Source organism: Dipodomys spectabilis, unplaced genomic scaffold (genome assembly GCF_019054845.1).
Source record: "Dipodomys spectabilis isolate Male_0828 unplaced genomic scaffold, ASM1905484v1 ptg000009l, whole genome shotgun sequence".
NCBI lineage: Eukaryota > Metazoa > Chordata > Mammalia > Rodentia > Heteromyidae > Dipodomys > Dipodomys spectabilis.
Genome location: NW_024870686.1, coordinates 13016341 through 13032888, shown reverse-complemented (window position 1 = coordinate 13032888; position 16548 = coordinate 13016341). Strand labels below are relative to the sequence as shown.

Below are 16548 nucleotides of genomic sequence, written 5' to 3'. Positions count from 1 at the left end.
TCTGTCTGATCAGTTCTTGCACATCTAGCCAACATGCCTGAATAAGGTTACCAATCTTTATTCTGATCAGCATTCAACAAACCCCAATACTTACCAATATTTTTAACTCTGATTTTCGGCTGTGTGGAAGTCCTCTTTTTACTCTTTGATTTGGGAGTTTTGTCTTTAGAAGCCAGGCTGGCTTGTGCAGATGCTTTTCTTGTCTTAAAGGTTTTAGTCACTGTTGTTGGATCTACTGGATCAGGCATACTACTAAAGCTTTCTAATGATTCTTCATCAAACTGGCGTCTTCTCCTGCTTGTCTCTAGCTGATTTTTGCGGTTACCATTTGTAGTTTTCTCTACAGACACTGCAAATCCAGTCTTGATAAATGGTTTTTCTATTTCCCCTTCTTGATCATATAACCATGGGGTCTTGCCGTTTTCTTCTACTTCTTCAGGCTCTTTTTGATTCCTTATCAATACAAAGATTCCAAAAATCATAATCTTTTAATATTTCTTGAAAGCCAAAATCTTAATTTACTAAGCAACATATATTAACAAATTAACAAATATAAACCATTTCTAAAAAGCATGCATTAAATATGCAAAAAATATAATTACAAATTATACTTTAATTTTGGATCCTTCTCACTATACCATTTGTACTGGCAAAAAGTTCTAAATCAAAAACTTAAAATTTATGATGGAAAGAGTGGGAATTAACAATGAGAAGTACAAAATGTCATGTCAAAAATGAGCTTTACAATGTCGGTGTTGGGGAGGGAGGGGAGAAAGGATTGGGCGGGGGGAGGGGGGAGGGTGGGAAGGGAGGTGAAGGGTAAACAAAGGAGGAGGCTGCAATGCTTGGTAAGAAATGTATGCATTATCCTGCCCTTTTAATTGTAACCCCTCTGTACAGTATGTTCTCAAATAAAATAAAATTAAATTAAAAAAAAAATTGGAAAGGAAGAAAAGATATTGAGGGAAAACAAATAGTTGGCAGAAGGGATGTGAAAGGTGTAGTAGAAAGTTTGGGGGAAAACATGAATCTGTGTTGTCTAAAGTTTTAAACAGAACTAGAGTGTATGTACACAATTGGCTACTAAACTAATAATCTATTTCTCTACTCTGAAGTAGTTTATTTCTTTAGTTCTCAAATTACATTTGAGAAATGTAACTTCTCCAATTTTATCTGCCAAACTATGGCATCTGTTAATATTCAGAGGTGATCTACATTTGGAGGAAAAAACAAACAAAAAAAACACCTAACTTGGGCCGGGAAGGTGGCGCAGTGGTAGAGTGCTTGCCTTGCATGCATGAGGCCCTGGAAGCAGAAAAAGCTGGAAGTGGCACTGTGGCTCAAGTGGTAGAGCGCTAGCCTTGAGCTGAAGAGCTGAGGGACAGCTTCCAGGCCCAGTTCAGGCCCCACGAATGGCAAAAAAAAAAAAACGGGCTGGGAAGGTGGCTCAGTGGTAGAGCACTTGCCTTGCATGCATGAGGCCCTAGGTTAGATTCCTCAGCACCTCATAAGCAAAAAGAAAAAAGCCGGAAGTGGCGCTGTGGCTCAAGTGGTAGATCATTAGCCTTGAGCTGAAGAGCTGAGGGACAGCACCCAAGTCCAGAGTTCAGGCCCCACGACCGGACCCAAAAAAAAAAAAAAAAAAAAGCCACCTAACAAGTTCAAGGTTAAATAATTGTGTTTTTTGTTGTGCTAGTACTGAGGTGAAACTTGAACTCAGGATCTTATGCTATTTTTAGCTTTTTCATTCATGGTTGAGGGTCTATCACTTCAGTATCTCCATTTCTGGCTTTTGCTGGAAGAAAACTTTGGAAGTTACTTCCAACTTTGATCCTGAGATTCCAGCCTCCAGAGAAGTTAGGATTAGAGGTATGAACCACCAGCACCTGACCCTCAGAACTTTTAATATGCCAATATACTTTATAAATATCTTGAATGTAATAATAAGCAGGAAGTTCACAACTTTTCATCACTGAAATCAACCTACCACAGTAACAATAGCATTCCAAAAAACAGTTTGGGAGACAATGACTTACACAGGTTTTAACTGAAGATAAGGGTTAAAAACTAATCTTATAGGACAACTTCAACTGCTACTTGTTTTTATACAGCTTGTGGGCTATGAATAGGTTTTACATTCTAAAGTGGTTGGAAAAAAAATAAAAATATTCAATTCTATGAAATGTAAATTTCAATGGCTATAAATTGTTACAAGAACACAGACATATTTGTATGTTTATAGACTATCTATAGCTGTTTTGTATGAAATTGGCATAGATAAATGGTTGTGACTCTATAACCTAAAAAACTATGTTTACCATCTAGCATTTATAAGAATAGTTCTGCTAAAGATTACAAGGTTTTACTTGATTATCTTCAAGCAATTAACTCAGGAAACCTACATAATGGAGATTTTGAAATATAAAATCGAATCTAAAATACATCATTTAAGCATATCCTGCTCCAGTCTAAAAAATGATATAATTACTTAATGAAAACTGGAATAACTTTCATTATCAAGCATACATAAAACATTAATTAAGCCAGGTGCCATGGTTCAGGCCTGTTATCCTAGCTACTCAGGAAAGCTAAAATCTGAGGATTGTGGTTTGAAGCTCACTAGGGCAGTAAAGTCCCCCATGAGACTCTTATCTCCAATTAACCACTCAAAAACTGGAAGTGGAGCTGTGGCTCAAGTGGTAGAGTGCTAGTCTTGAGCACAAAGAGGCTCAGGGACAGTGCCTAAGCCTTCAGTTCTGGGGGGGAAAAGAGGGGAACAGGAAGGTGCGTGTGTACGCACCAGAGCTTCTCATTCTGGCTTGGTTTGCTACTCATGGCTGGTTGTCTACACACTTGAGCCATGCCTCTACTTCCAGCTTTGTTTCTGGACTTGTCTTCCTAAGTTGGCTTGAACTATGAACTGTAGATTTCAGCCCTAAGTAGCCATGATGATAGCAGCCACCAGTATCCACCTGAATGTTTATTTAACCATGTCTGCACTAAAAACTGTATTGCTTGGATGGAAATTCAATACAAAATGCCCAGAGCATCTAATAAAAAGAGGTCAACATGCCAAGATTAATCATATCATTCCTAGAGGTACTACAAAGTTGAAATTCTAAAATAAATTGTTAGGCCATGTATCGGTGGGCTCATTCCTATAATCCTTGCTATTCAAGAGAATGAGGATCACACAGCTCAAAGCCAGCCTGTGCAGGAAAGTGTTTGAGACTCTTAGCTCTAGTTAACTACCTAAAAGCTGGAAGTAGAGCTGTGGCTGAAGTGGTAGAGCACCAGCCTTGGGTGAAAAAGCTAAAGTACAACAGCAAAGGCACCCAGTTAAAGCCTCAATACAGGCACACAAAAGATAGTTTATTGGGTATTAAACTAAAAACAAAAGTATAAATACCCAGAAGTTTAAGATCTAACAATTATATAATAATATGGTTAAAGGAAATTATGTGAATCACACATTTCTAAAAGTTTTTTTTTGGTGGTACTGGGGCTTGAACTCACAGCCTTACATTTGCTAGTCAGACGTACTACCACTGAGCTACTACCAGCCCTAAATTGCTATTTCTAAAGGATATATTTTTAAAAAATCATAAAGTTATTGCTGACAGAAAACCTGCTTTATTCATCTTGGAGAAGTTTTTTCTGAAGTAAAAAAAATAAATAAAAGGACTATCAGACTGTTACCAGCTTGCTAGAACAGTAATTTTCTGAATACAAATAGTTAAAAACAAAAACATTGCATAACTTAAAAAAAAAAAAAAAAGACACCTTCTTACCAATGACTGGCCTAAGGCTATAGTACTTTTTTTTGGTATTCATCCTCAGTCATGGGGGCTTGAATTAAGGGCTTAACCACTAAGCTTTTTCATTCAAGGCTCTACCACTTTGAGCCATCCCTTCAGTTCTGATATGAGTCTCATAAACTTTCCTTTCTAGGTTGACTTTGAATCAGATCCTCAGATCTCGGCCTCTTGAGCAGCTAGGATTACAGGCGTGAGCATATAGTTCCATATTATTCTTTCATACTATTTGTATCAGAAAATTTATTTGGGAAGCCTACCATATTAAAAAAAAGTGAGAAAATCTTAATCATGATTCATACCATGTAACATCAAAATTTCTCAAGACAGTGTTGAGTTTAAAATTCTATAAAATGTATTGAGAAAGTGTGTCCTAGATTTAAAACCAACCACATCCCGTCTCTATGACATATAGCTTAAGAAACCTATTATAACTATGTACACTATTATTACAGTTTAATACAATTTAACGTAAAGCTAAAATTTTACAGGAAAACTTCTCAGGCAAAAATTGTTTTTATAATACAGTAATGATGAATATTGTAATTGACTAGTCTTTAGGAACTGATTCTAAAGATGTTCTGAATAAAATTATAAGCAATTAACTTCTGGCACTTATTATCAGTTTCCAGTTCTAAAGTCAGTGAAATCCTAAATCTTTAAAAACCTTGAAGAATGCTAGGTATTGGTGGCTCATGTTTATAATCCTAGCCACTCAGAGAGGCTGAGATATAAGGTTCATGGTTTGAAGCCAGCCCAGGCAGAAAAGACTATGAGACTCTCATGTCTTAACTACCAAAAAGCCAAGATGTAGAGCTGTGACTTAAGTGGTACAGTGCTAGTCTTGAGAAAAAAAAAAAAAGCTAAGGGAGAGCACCCTCACTCTGAATTCATTTCACAAATAAAATAAATACCAGCACAAATAATTAGCCTTAAAGACTTAAGAAATCAAGAATAAAAATCAGTGGGTGATATACTTCCAAACTGAATTTCATAGAATACCTTTAATCAAAACTGACCTGACATTGGACAAAGGTTAACAAAAAAATATACTTGAAGGGGCTGGGAAGGTGGCTCAGTGGTAGAGCGCTTGCATGCATGAGGCCCTGGGTTTGATTCCTCAGCACCACATAAGCAAAAAAGAAAAAAGCCAGATGTGGCGCTATAGCTCAAGTGGTAGAGCGCTAGCCTTGAGCTGAAGAGCTGAGGGACAGCGCCCAGGCCCAGAGTTCAGGCCCCATGACGGGACCCAAAAAAAAAAAACAAACAAACTTGAAGACAGGTGCCAATGGTTTCATACCTGTAATCCTAGCTACTCAGGAGGCTGAGACCTGAGAACACAATTTGCAGCAAGCCTGGGCAGGAAAGTCCATGAGATTCTTATCTCCAATAAATTTCTCAGAAAAAGCTAGAGTAGGACTCTGCTGTGGCTCAAGTGGTAGAGCACTAGCCTTGAGCACAAAGAGGCTCAGTACAGCACCTAGGCCCTGAGATAAGTGCCAGGACTGGCAAAAAAAAAAAAAAAAAAAAAAGGCTATAATTGAGTATATACTAAGATTCAGAAGTTTCATTATTTCTAAAACTGTCAAGGTAATCACAAAAATCTAAATTATCTTCAAATTGTTATATGTAATATAAAAATAACATGATTAAGTATTAAAAGCAAATAAAAGATGTTAAGAATCAAATACCTTTGCTTTTCTGCTCCAACAGAGGAACTGCTTTCAAATGGTTTTGGAAAAGCCATGTACTCAGTTTTCCCTGAAGGATTCTGGGCTAATGGTGGCTGCTGTTCAGTAGGTGTAGAAATATTCTGAGAAAAATCTCCAAAATTAGAAGGAAATAAAGGGCTGAAATTCATACCTAATAAATGAAATCAATAAGAGAACAATACACAAGTGCTTTAGCCTTAAGATAGTATTTGACTTCTAATTAAACATATGTTCAAACCCACCAAAACTACTCACTTGATAAACTAGTTAATTTACTCAATCCCTATTCACAGCTTAGCCTATAATACTTGTGATACAAACCTAATGATCCTCTCCCTTATGAACTGGAGAGTATAAGGATCACTTGGCATTCATTTTATTTATTACAGGGTTATGAGACTCACTTGTAGGCACTTATATTCTACTGGAAAAGTAGAATATAAAAAATAATCTGTTAGGGCTGGGAAGGTGGCTTAGTGGTAGAGTGCTTGCCTTGCATGCCTGAGGCCCTGGGTTCAATTCCTCAGCACTACATAAGAAAAAAGAAAAAAAGCCGAAGTGGCACTGTAGCTCAAGTGGTAAAGCACTAGTCTTGAGCTGACGAGCTAAGGGGCAGTGCCAAGGCCCAGAGTTCAGGCCCCACACACACACACACACACACTGTAACAAATATGCTATGTACAAGTTTATTTTTGTTCCTTTTTAATTGTGAAAGCATAATATGGTGAAATGCCTGCCAAACAGTGCTATGCACTAGAGGTGCTTATATAGGGCTAGAAGGGATAAGGAAAACTTCATAAAATGGAACCAGTTTATGTGATAAACAGCCTTTGTACGGAATTAGCTTAAGTATGAAAAGTGTTACAGTGAAAACAACTAGCACATATAACTTCTCATTTGTTACTTTTAAGTCTTCTCAAGGAAGCCATACAAAGTAGCTCATATCTGTAATTCTATTTATTCAGCAAGCAAAAATTGGGAAAAATTTTGTCAGAACACCCCTATCTCTACAAAAAAAATAAAAATAAAATAAAATAAAACCAGGGTAGGTTGGTGCGCAAAAAAAAAAAAAAAAAGAGTCAAAAACAAAAACAACAACAACAATGTACTTGTTATCTTGCCCATGTAATTGTAACTCCTCTGGACGATATTCTCACAATTAAAAAAAAAAAATACATTAAAAAAAAAAAGTACTGGTAGAGTACCTGCCTATCAAGGTCAAAGCCCTAAGATCAAACTCTAGTACTTCCCTCCCCCCAAAAACTTACTCAAATAATGTGTGCTACCAATATTTATACTGCAAGACTAAAAAAGCTTGTTCATTTTTAAATGCCACTCTCATAAAAATTCTGTTAAAAATACACTGTTGGGTATGGACACTTATTTTCACAAAGCTTTCCCAATTTCCTTTATCCTCTTACACTCTCTGGCAAATATCTCCTTCACGATTCACTTTATTTAAACTAGTTGCTTAACTTTTTCACTCCTGTCTTAGGACTTTGCTTTTTAAACCATTACTGGCAATGCTGTTAAGCCCAATTATCCTTTCCCTAAATTGCACTCAAGTCTTCTAGTAACCAGTTATACTCTTGGTTCTTTCCCTCCAATTCCTCAAACACTATTATCGTCAATATAATCTTTGTAAAATATAAATTTTATTTCCCCACCTCATTTAAAGTGCATCAATGACCCCCTTTTGATGCAATATAGCCAAAGCTGCTCTGTACATCACAACAGGACTCTGCCACAATTCTGCAAACATCAATTACTCCTCCTCAGCCTTCACTCTAAACACCAGTTACAATTAACTACCTCTAAATTGTCTAAGTGATACATTATTACTTTCCAGTCATTCCAGTAATTACAACGTTCTTTACCTTCTAATCTTTTTATTTTTTGGTCATGGGGACTGAACTCTGGGCCTAGGAGCTGTTCCTCAGCGCTTAGCTCAAGGCTAGTGCTCTACCATGGGCCAAGTGCCACTTTCAGTTTTTCTGGTGGTTTACTAAAGGTAAGAGTCTCATGGACTTCCCTTGTTGGGCTGGCTTTGAAGCATGATCCTCAGCTCTCAGGCTCCTGAATAGCTAGGATTACAGGTGTGAGCTACTAGCACCTGGCTCTTTTAATCTTTTAAGAAAATAAATTTTATTCACTCTTTTAATATAAATCTCGCCTATTCCAAAACTAATTTGCTGACACTTTGAGAGATATGAGCATTTATTAGTATTCTTTGCTTCCGGCCCAGAAGACTGTTTGATAACTTATATAGTACTTAGCATATAACAAGAAAAACAGAACAAAATGAATAAAAGTCTATTATCAACAAGATATGGTGTTTCTCTTGAAGAGTACTGTCTTCCTCATCATTACTCTCCTGTTTTATACGTAGCTTGTATACATAGTGCCTGGTATACGGAAGGTATTAAACTGGTTCTTTTCCCCTCAATAAACAGCTAATGCAACCATTCCTAACCAATATACTTAATTTTGTTAGCAATTATATTAATTTTCATCACAGGAAACAATGCAGGAATGTTAAGTTTCCACTCAAAAATATGATGTTAAAAATTAAAATCTCAACCTATTTATTTATCTTCCCTTTAGATTTTAGTTACTTACCTGGTGCAAATGATGAGAAGTTAGTAAATCCAGGAAGATTAAATAGATTTACAGGCTGGGTTGGAAAGCTAAAAGGACAAAATAAACTGGGAGAAGAGGGGTGTGATGTGTTACCACCTCTTTCTTTGCTTCTAGGTTTTTCCGGATGTTGACTTTGCTGGTGCATAAGTTCATTTAGCATTTGCTTCAATCTACAAAAATTTCAAGTCAGTAACTTAAAATCAGTTGTATTATGCTCTATATAAAATATATCCAAAAATATATGTAACAAACATGAGTTTGGAGAAAATTATGGAAGGGCTGTCATCAAGATACAGTGTACTTATAAACTAACTTGTTGAATGGTAATCTATTTGTACAACTACTTAAAGATAAAATTAAAACAAAATTTAAAAATGATTCAAAAGCACTCATACTAGACTGATTGTTCTTACACTATAAGAAGCATTTGTTTGCTCTGCTGGCTTAAATAACTTAGCCTTTGTAAAAAGAACCAAACTTAAGATTGGTACCACTAGCTTACTCTTATAATCCTAGCTACTAGAGAGGCTGACAATGGCTTGGAGCTGGTGGCTCATGCCTGTAATCCTAGCTACTTAGGGGGCTGAGATGTAGCATCACAATTGGAAGCCAGTGGGGGCAGGAAAGTCTGTGAGACTCTTATCTCCAATTAATCATAGACAAAGCCAGAAGTGGCTTGTGTCTCAAATGGTAGAGTGCTAGTTTTGAGCAAAAGGAGTTCAAGGACAGCACCCAGGAATAGCAAAAGATAAAATAAAAAGGAGAGGTTGACAATGGGAGGATGGGTGACTGGAGGCCAACCTAAGGAGAAAAATTCAAGATCCTTTCACAACTCATAGCTAGACACAGTGGCATCATCCCAAGCTACATGGGAGGCTAAAAATAATTAGTGAAATAAAGCCTGAAAATGTGGCTCCTGATATTGTGCCAGCATTGCATTCAAACCCCCAGCAGCACTGCGAGAAACACAAAAAACAACAGAACCAAACTCTATCAGATAGCAGGTATTTATAAGAAATTTGCTATGATTGTCATTATAGTGTAATTTACACATTTCACCTAATATAAGTACACAACTCACAAATACAAAATTTTACAAACAAAAGTCCTCAATATACAAGATGACTAGTTTTAAATTTTTCAGGTGCCTGAAGATGCAATTTGGCTCATTTCTTTCTCAAACTCAGGTCTGTTTCCTGGAAGGTAATTGTATAACTCTCTCTCAAGTTTAATATTCACTACACTCTCAATACTTCCAAGAAACAGGTTACCTCTGAACATTATTCTGTTGCCATGTTAGCTGCGTATAGCACTGGTTCAGCTGGTGCATTATAAAGTGCACTTGAGGAGAAGCAACATTGCTCGGCATAACACTATATGGACCAGTGAGAAGAGTTTGTAGAAGACATGACAGAGTCTATAATAAAGAAAAAAATTGGTAATAGTTACTAATGAGTTGAGGGGAAAAAATGTATTGCTTCAAAATAATGCAACTAAAGTTTTATTTTCAAAGTAAATTTTACCTGCTGGTCTTGCATTAAAGTCTGACAAATATTGACACTGAAATCAAGTTGTTTTTTCAACTGATTAATTTGTTCTTGCCATTGTTCTTTCTCCTCTATGTAAGACAGTTCTGACACCCATCGAAGGTTTTCTTGCCGTTGCATGCTAATATTCTGTTGTCTTGTCTTGGCTAACGGACGATAATTTCCATCTGCTGAGAAAGGGCGATTGTTCTTCCACCTATTACAAGATTTAGAGCCTTAAAGTCAAAGTATGTAATGATTTTCCAAACAGTAATAAATCTGAAACCTGAATCTATGGACCAGCGCTCCTTTAAATTAAAAATAGGAGAAAAATTATGGATTTCCAATCTGTTGTTTTCAACTGCTTTCCAGTCTTTTTTATTCATGTTTTTACACACAAGTATCAAAGTCTGAATTCTGCAGAACAAAAATACTTCTGTATTGCAAGTACTTGTCAATTATTCCTGATTTAATTTTTCTTTTTTTTTTGGGTCCAGTCATGGGGCCTGCACTCTGGGCCTGGGCACTGCCCCTCAGCTCTTCAGCTCAAGGCTAGCGCTCTACCATTTGAGCCACAGCGCCACTTCAAGCTTTTTTTTTCTTGCTTATGTGGTACTGAGGAATCCAACCCAGGGCCTCAGGCATGCAAGGCAAGCGCTCTACCACTGGACCCACCTTCCCAGCCCCAGTTGTGAGTCTTGAACTCAGGGCCTGGCTGCTGTCCCTGAACTTTTTTATGCTCAAGGCTAGTGCTCTACCACTCTGAGCCATAGCACCACTTCCGGCTTTTTTTTTTCTGCTTATGTGGTGCTGAGGAATCGAACCCAGGGCCTCATGCATGCAAGGCAAGCGCTCTACCACTGAGCCACCTTTTCAGTGATTTAATTGAGCCACCTAACAGTTCATTATCATGTGGTGTTACTCTTACATATTGATTGGTTGTTATTGGGGTTTTTTTGGTACCATATATGGGGCTTGAACTCAGGCCTGGGAACTGTTTCTGAGCTTTTTTTCCACAAGGCTAGTGTTCTACCACTTGAACCACATCTCTACTTCTGGTTACTTTTTTGTTAGTTTATTGGAGGTAAGTCTCACAGACTTTCCTGCCCAGGCTGATTTTGTACCTCAATCCTGAGATCTCAGCCCCGAGTAGCTAAAATTATAGGAATAGGAATGAGCTGCTGGCACCCAGATATAAACACTTTTATTCAGGACATTATATTTAATCTTAATATTGCAATTAACCTTTTCTAACTTTTTTTTTTCAGGATAGGATCTTACAGTGTTGTCCAGGCTGGTCTAATATTCTCCTGGCTTCAAATGATTCCCACCTCAGCCTCCTGAGAAATCAGGACTTACACATGTAATTGCAATACAATGACAACACATTACAGTATTTTGTTGAAAGGTATTTTTCATTATCTATGACGTTTTCATTTTTGCTGTTCACCCTCAAAGATGAAAGCTAAAATATGAATCTTGATTCAGTTTAGCAGGAATTGAATATTACTATTCTAATATCATTAAAAATACATCAATGTCTGTCTCCATTTCTTTGAACAGAGATCCTAAAACCTTTGAATCTCCTGAGTGATAAATTCTATCTTCTTATTTGTAACAAGCCTCTACTAACCATATCAGAGTTTATACTGAGGTGATCCTCAAAAGGCCTTCAGGACAAGGGGAGTGGTCATCAGAAAAACCAACCAGGTCATTAGTGGTTTATAACTTTCATACTCAACACTCTTGACCTCCAGGGAGGGCAAAATAGACCAGAGATTGAAATTACCAAAGGCCAATGATTCAATAAATCATAGCCACATAAAATCTCCAATAAAAAGCTCAGAGACCATGCAGGTTGGAAGCTCTTGTATACTTTCCCATTCTAAAATGCCCCCTGTATCTCTCATACCTTACTGCTCCTAAGGTAGATACTGCCTTTGAAGTTTCTCAGTTTTGATTTTTTCTAGCAAATTATCAAACCTAAGGGACTATAGGAATATTCAGCCAAGACAAGAAATGCAGTTACCCTGGCACTTTGAAAATGAGCTGAATTTTAGGACACTCAGCTGGTTCAGATATAATTAAATTAAGGCAAACAATCCAAACTCGGAAACTAACCTATTTTTAGTTTCCTTTACATTATAAGAACTATGATTCACACCATTAGGAAACACAGGAAAATTATCATTGGAACTAGCATCTTGTTCTTCTTCCTCCTCTTCATCTGTCCGAGCAATTCTTTCAGAAAGGTAACCATCTTCATCTCCCTCTTCATCTAATGCACACTGCGTAGAGCCTCCCCAGGTTGCCATTGTTCTAGTGATTAAAACATGTAACACAGAAATCATATGGAAATTAGCTACTTAAAATCTATTACCTGACATATTAAACAGTTTGCTATATCAAATTTCACTTAAATATAAATACTATGAAGTGTCACTCTCCGTTACCTAGTATACAAAATGTTTAGCTGTCTTGTTACAAAACAATTACCAAAAGTAATTAACCACACCATTTGGGGCTTTTTTCCTAAATTAAATGTCCTTCACCTTTCCCTTGAGTAACAATTCTCTACTTCAGTGCTATCCAACAAAACTTTCTGCAATATTGGCACCGATCTTTATTTGTGCTGCCTTATTCAATAGATGCTTGGTAGTGGCTTTCTGACACTTTAAATGCTGTAGACATGACTGAGGAAATGAATTTTAGATTGAATAGCCACCAATATCTACTGGTTGCCACACTAAAACATGCAATCTAGATTTCTGGTTTTGAAACCAGGTGCTCATCAAAATCACCTGAAAAACTTCACGAAAGAAAAGAGGTTCAGGCTGGTGGCAAAGTTCAGAGGGTAGAGCCCACTTAGCAATCATGAAGTCTTGAGTTCAAACTCCCAGTACTATACTCCACAAAGGAATAGGTAAGTAGTAGCCAGATAGAACAAAATATTGTATAGTTTGACCAATAAAATGTATATTAGGATCCCAAGCTCTAAGAACAGAAAAAGTTATTATAAAAGGAGAAATATCAGATGATATGAAAGGTGAGATCCCAATAAACTGTGATTTTGAAACTTTAAATCTAAATCTTATGATATAGTAAAGTAACTGACCATACAGATCAAATCTTTTGGGCATATCCTAAATATGAAAACTTAAAACTTAAGTCTTGCTTTAATACCTTTAGGACCTTTACAAATAGTAGATGCACAATTTGTTAAAAAAGGCTTATTTCTGCTCTGATAGAAAAGAATTGCAAAACATCTAGTCTTTTTCATTCTATAATTTTAAATTTGACTAAGAGAATAAGTTTATAAAGCTCAATAGGAAATGTCTTCATTACCTTGCTCATGTAACTGTAACCCCTCTGTATAGTATTTTTACAATAAAAACATACAAAAAAATACAGAACACCTATCACAATAGATGTATAAATATAGTGTTAAGAACAGAAACATGCTGTAAGACGTTAAAACAGAATATAGTGGGATTCAGTTTAACTGAATCATAAACTCATTAATACTTCAATAAAACATATGGTTTATGATACGAGATAACGAAAATGAGGCTGCTTGCCTACATATTTAGTCAGGCTTTCAAGGAAAGATTTAAAAACCTCTTACTTTTCTGTTCTACTTTGCTGAGGAGTGCACAAGTTCTCAGACCCATCACTTCTCAAGGACACAGCCACTGGAGATGTTGTTTCAGCCAGGCCTTGTCTCCTCTGATGTTCAGCCATCAGAGCTTCCAGCTGCTTTCTTCTCTGTCTCAGCTCTTCCCTTAACATTTCATGTCTTCGCATATCTGACCAAAGCTATTGTTTTAAAAGTTGGAGGAAATATTTATATACTTATTTTACCTTAAAACTTTCTACTTGCATGCTAAGATATCCATGAAAGCCAGTATATTTCAGTGACTAAAAAAGATATATTTTTTTTCTTTTTTGTCGGTGGTGGGGCTTGAACTCTGGGCCTGCACACTGTCCCTCAGTTCTTCAGCTCAAGGCTAGCGCTCTACCAACTGAGCCACAGCACCACTTAAGCCTTTTTCTGTTTGTGTGGTGCTGAGGAATTGAACCGAGGGCCTCATAAATGCAAGGCAAGCTTCTAAGCCCCAAGACTATATATATATTTGTCTGTTGTGGGGCTGAACTCTGGGAACTGTCCCTGAGCTCTTCAGATCAGGGCTAATGCTCTACCACTTGAGCCAAAGTGCCACTTCCGGCTTTTTCTGCTTATATGGTGCTAAAGAATCAAACCCAGGGCCTCATGCATTGCAAGGCAAGCACTCTACCACTGAGCCACCTTCCCAGCCCCCCAAGGCAATAATTCTTAATGAAAACAAGTAGCATTTGAACATACTTCAGTAAAACAAAACCCTGTATTTTAGAAAAAAACTATTTTGTATAAATTATATGTAAATAAAGTTCTGACGAACAGATCTAACTTAAATTAGTTTTGTTTTTCACTACGATTGCCTAATAAAGACCAAATATAACAGTACCAGTGTTTGTGTTTATTTTTTGGAAAAAATTAATTTACTAATCCAACTGAGAGACAAAACACCTTGTTATTTAAAAACATATTTTGCATAGCGTATTTGTCTTCTATGCCTGAAGCCAAGACACTATCAACAGTACCAGAAAAGAAAAAAGCTTCAATTTTCAGTTCCCTCTTTTTTGGTTCTGGTCCTGTGGCTTGAACTCAGGGCCTAGACACTGTCCCTGAACTTTTTTGCTCACGGCTAAGTGTTTAATAGTTGGGTCACAGCTCCACTGGCTACCTTTTTTTTCCCCTTTTCTTTGTAGTGATTAATTGGAGATAAGAGTCTTATAGCCTTTCCTGCCTGACTAGCTTTGAACTGTGATCCTCAGTTCTCAGTCTTTTGAATATCTAGGATTTCAGGTATGAGCCACCAGTATCCAGCTCAGTTTTCCTTTTTAACATATGATTTAAGACCAACTTAGAGGGCTGGGAACGTGGCTTAGTGGTAGAGTGCTTGCCTAGCATGCATTAACCCTGGATTCCACTCCTCAGTACTACATAAACAGAAAAAGACAGATGTGGCACTATGGCTCAAGTGGTAGAGTGCTAGCCTTGTGCAAAAGAAGCTTAGGGACAGTGCCCAGGCCCTGAGTCAAACCCCAGGACTGGCAAAAAAAAAAAAAAAAGACCAACTCATAAACAACACATCCGACCATACCTCATTATCTACTACTGAAGAATCTTCAGGCTCAAAAACAGATTTGCTTGTACCAGCCTCATTTTCATTAACAGTTGGGGTTGAAGTAACAGCTGGCAGGTATTTTTTTGTGGGACAATTACCCATACTAGCAGCTGACAGCTAAAAAAGAATTGACAAAAATTATTATGAAGTATTAAAGCAATTACATTAATTGAATAAAACTTTTATTTCTCCAGAACTCTAGAGCTACATTTAATCTGTTACTACCAGACTTCATTTGTCATCATCACTCAAAGATAACATATGAAAACAAAAACTAAAGATAATGAATAGAAACAGAAACACTAGAGAATAATGCTAGTGGAAAAAATTTTGTAAATTTTTATCTCAACTCTCCTACATACTCCTCTGGCCATTTTTTAGGTTGGGAATAAAAAACTTAAGAGTTTAGAAAATACACAGTTCTATTAGAAACATATTTTTTGACATGCTTCTCTTTCTTCAAAAATAAAACATAACTTGCTGGGCACCGGTGGCTCACGCCTGTAATCCTAGCTACTCAGGAGGCTGAGATCTGAGGATCTCAGTTCAATGCCAGCCACTTAGGAAAGGCCATGAGACTCATCTCCAATTAACCACTCAGAAAACCAGAAGTGGTGCTGTGGCCCAAGTGGTAGAGTGCTCACCTTGAGCTGAAGAGCTGAGGGACAGCGCCCAGGCCATGAGTCCAAGCCCCATGACCAACAAAAATAAAGAATAACCTAACCAGTAATTTTTGGAAAACCTCAAAAAAAATTTTATTCTATTTTCAAATACCCCTGATACTTGATTATTTGACATGGATATCATTTATTCTCTGTTCAATCTTTAAGACTCATATTAAAGTTTTGTTTAATAAGTAGAAGTATGTACATTTAATATTAAGACAATAATTAATTTCATAGAAAACTTGTGATGGTATAAAGGCTTTCTGATATAATTCTAGACCAACAAAAATGGAAATGCTCGTCCATGGTTGCAAAGTTTAAAGTAGAATATTTTAATAGTGGAGCACAAGTGGCTCACACCTGTAATCCTAGATACTCAGGAGACTGAGATGTGAGGGTTCCAGTTCAAAGCCAGCTGGGTATGTGCACGCATACACATATTTTAATATAATAATTATTCGTGAATATTTTTGTGCTGGTCTTGGGGTCTGAACTCAGGCCTGAGTGCTATTCCTGAGCTTTTGTTTTCCAAGATAGCAGTCTACTATTTAACCCACAGCTCTACTTCTGTTGGTTTTAATTTTGTCAGTTGTGGGGCTTGAACTCAGGGCCTAGGCACTGTCACTGAGCTTCTGTGCTCAAGGGCTACCACTCTATCACTTTAAGCCTTAACTCCAATTCCAGTTTTCTGGTGGCTAGAGATGAGTCTCATGGACTTCCCTGACTAGGCTGGCTTTGAACCATGATCCTCAGATCTCAGCCTCCTGGGTAGCTAGATTTACAGATATGAACAATTAGTGTCTGGCTTGGTTTTTTTTTAATTTTTCATTTTTTTGCTGGTTAAGTGGAGCTAAGAGTCCCACAGACTATTCTAGTCCCTAAGAATGGAAATAATGTTTATTCCCATGTGCCATGTTTTATCAGAGTATAAATATATATGCTTAATCCATTTAATGTCACAA

General features: G+C 37.0%; 1 protein-coding gene across 18 annotated transcripts in view; it reads right to left on the bottom strand.

The window, feature by feature from the left end:
* Pcm1 (pericentriolar material 1) overlaps window positions 1-16548 on the bottom strand; it is a 90870-nt gene that overhangs the window by 36253 nt on the left and 38069 nt on the right. For all 18 annotated transcript variants that reach the window (XM_042700398.1, XM_042700370.1, XM_042700334.1 and 15 more), the window contains 8 exons: window positions 14898-15038; window positions 13319-13509; window positions 11815-12012; window positions 9691-9910; window positions 9439-9584; window positions 8147-8337; window positions 5507-5678; window positions 95-453 (listed from right to left, as the gene is read on the bottom strand). In XM_042700398.1, coding sequence (XP_042556332.1) covers window positions 95-453; window positions 5507-5678; window positions 8147-8337; window positions 9439-9584; window positions 9691-9910; window positions 11815-12012; window positions 13319-13509; window positions 14898-15038 — 1618 coding nt within the window. The remainder of the gene's footprint in view (window positions 1-94; window positions 454-5506; window positions 5679-8146; window positions 8338-9438; window positions 9585-9690; window positions 9911-11814; window positions 12013-13318; window positions 13510-14897; window positions 15039-16548) is intronic.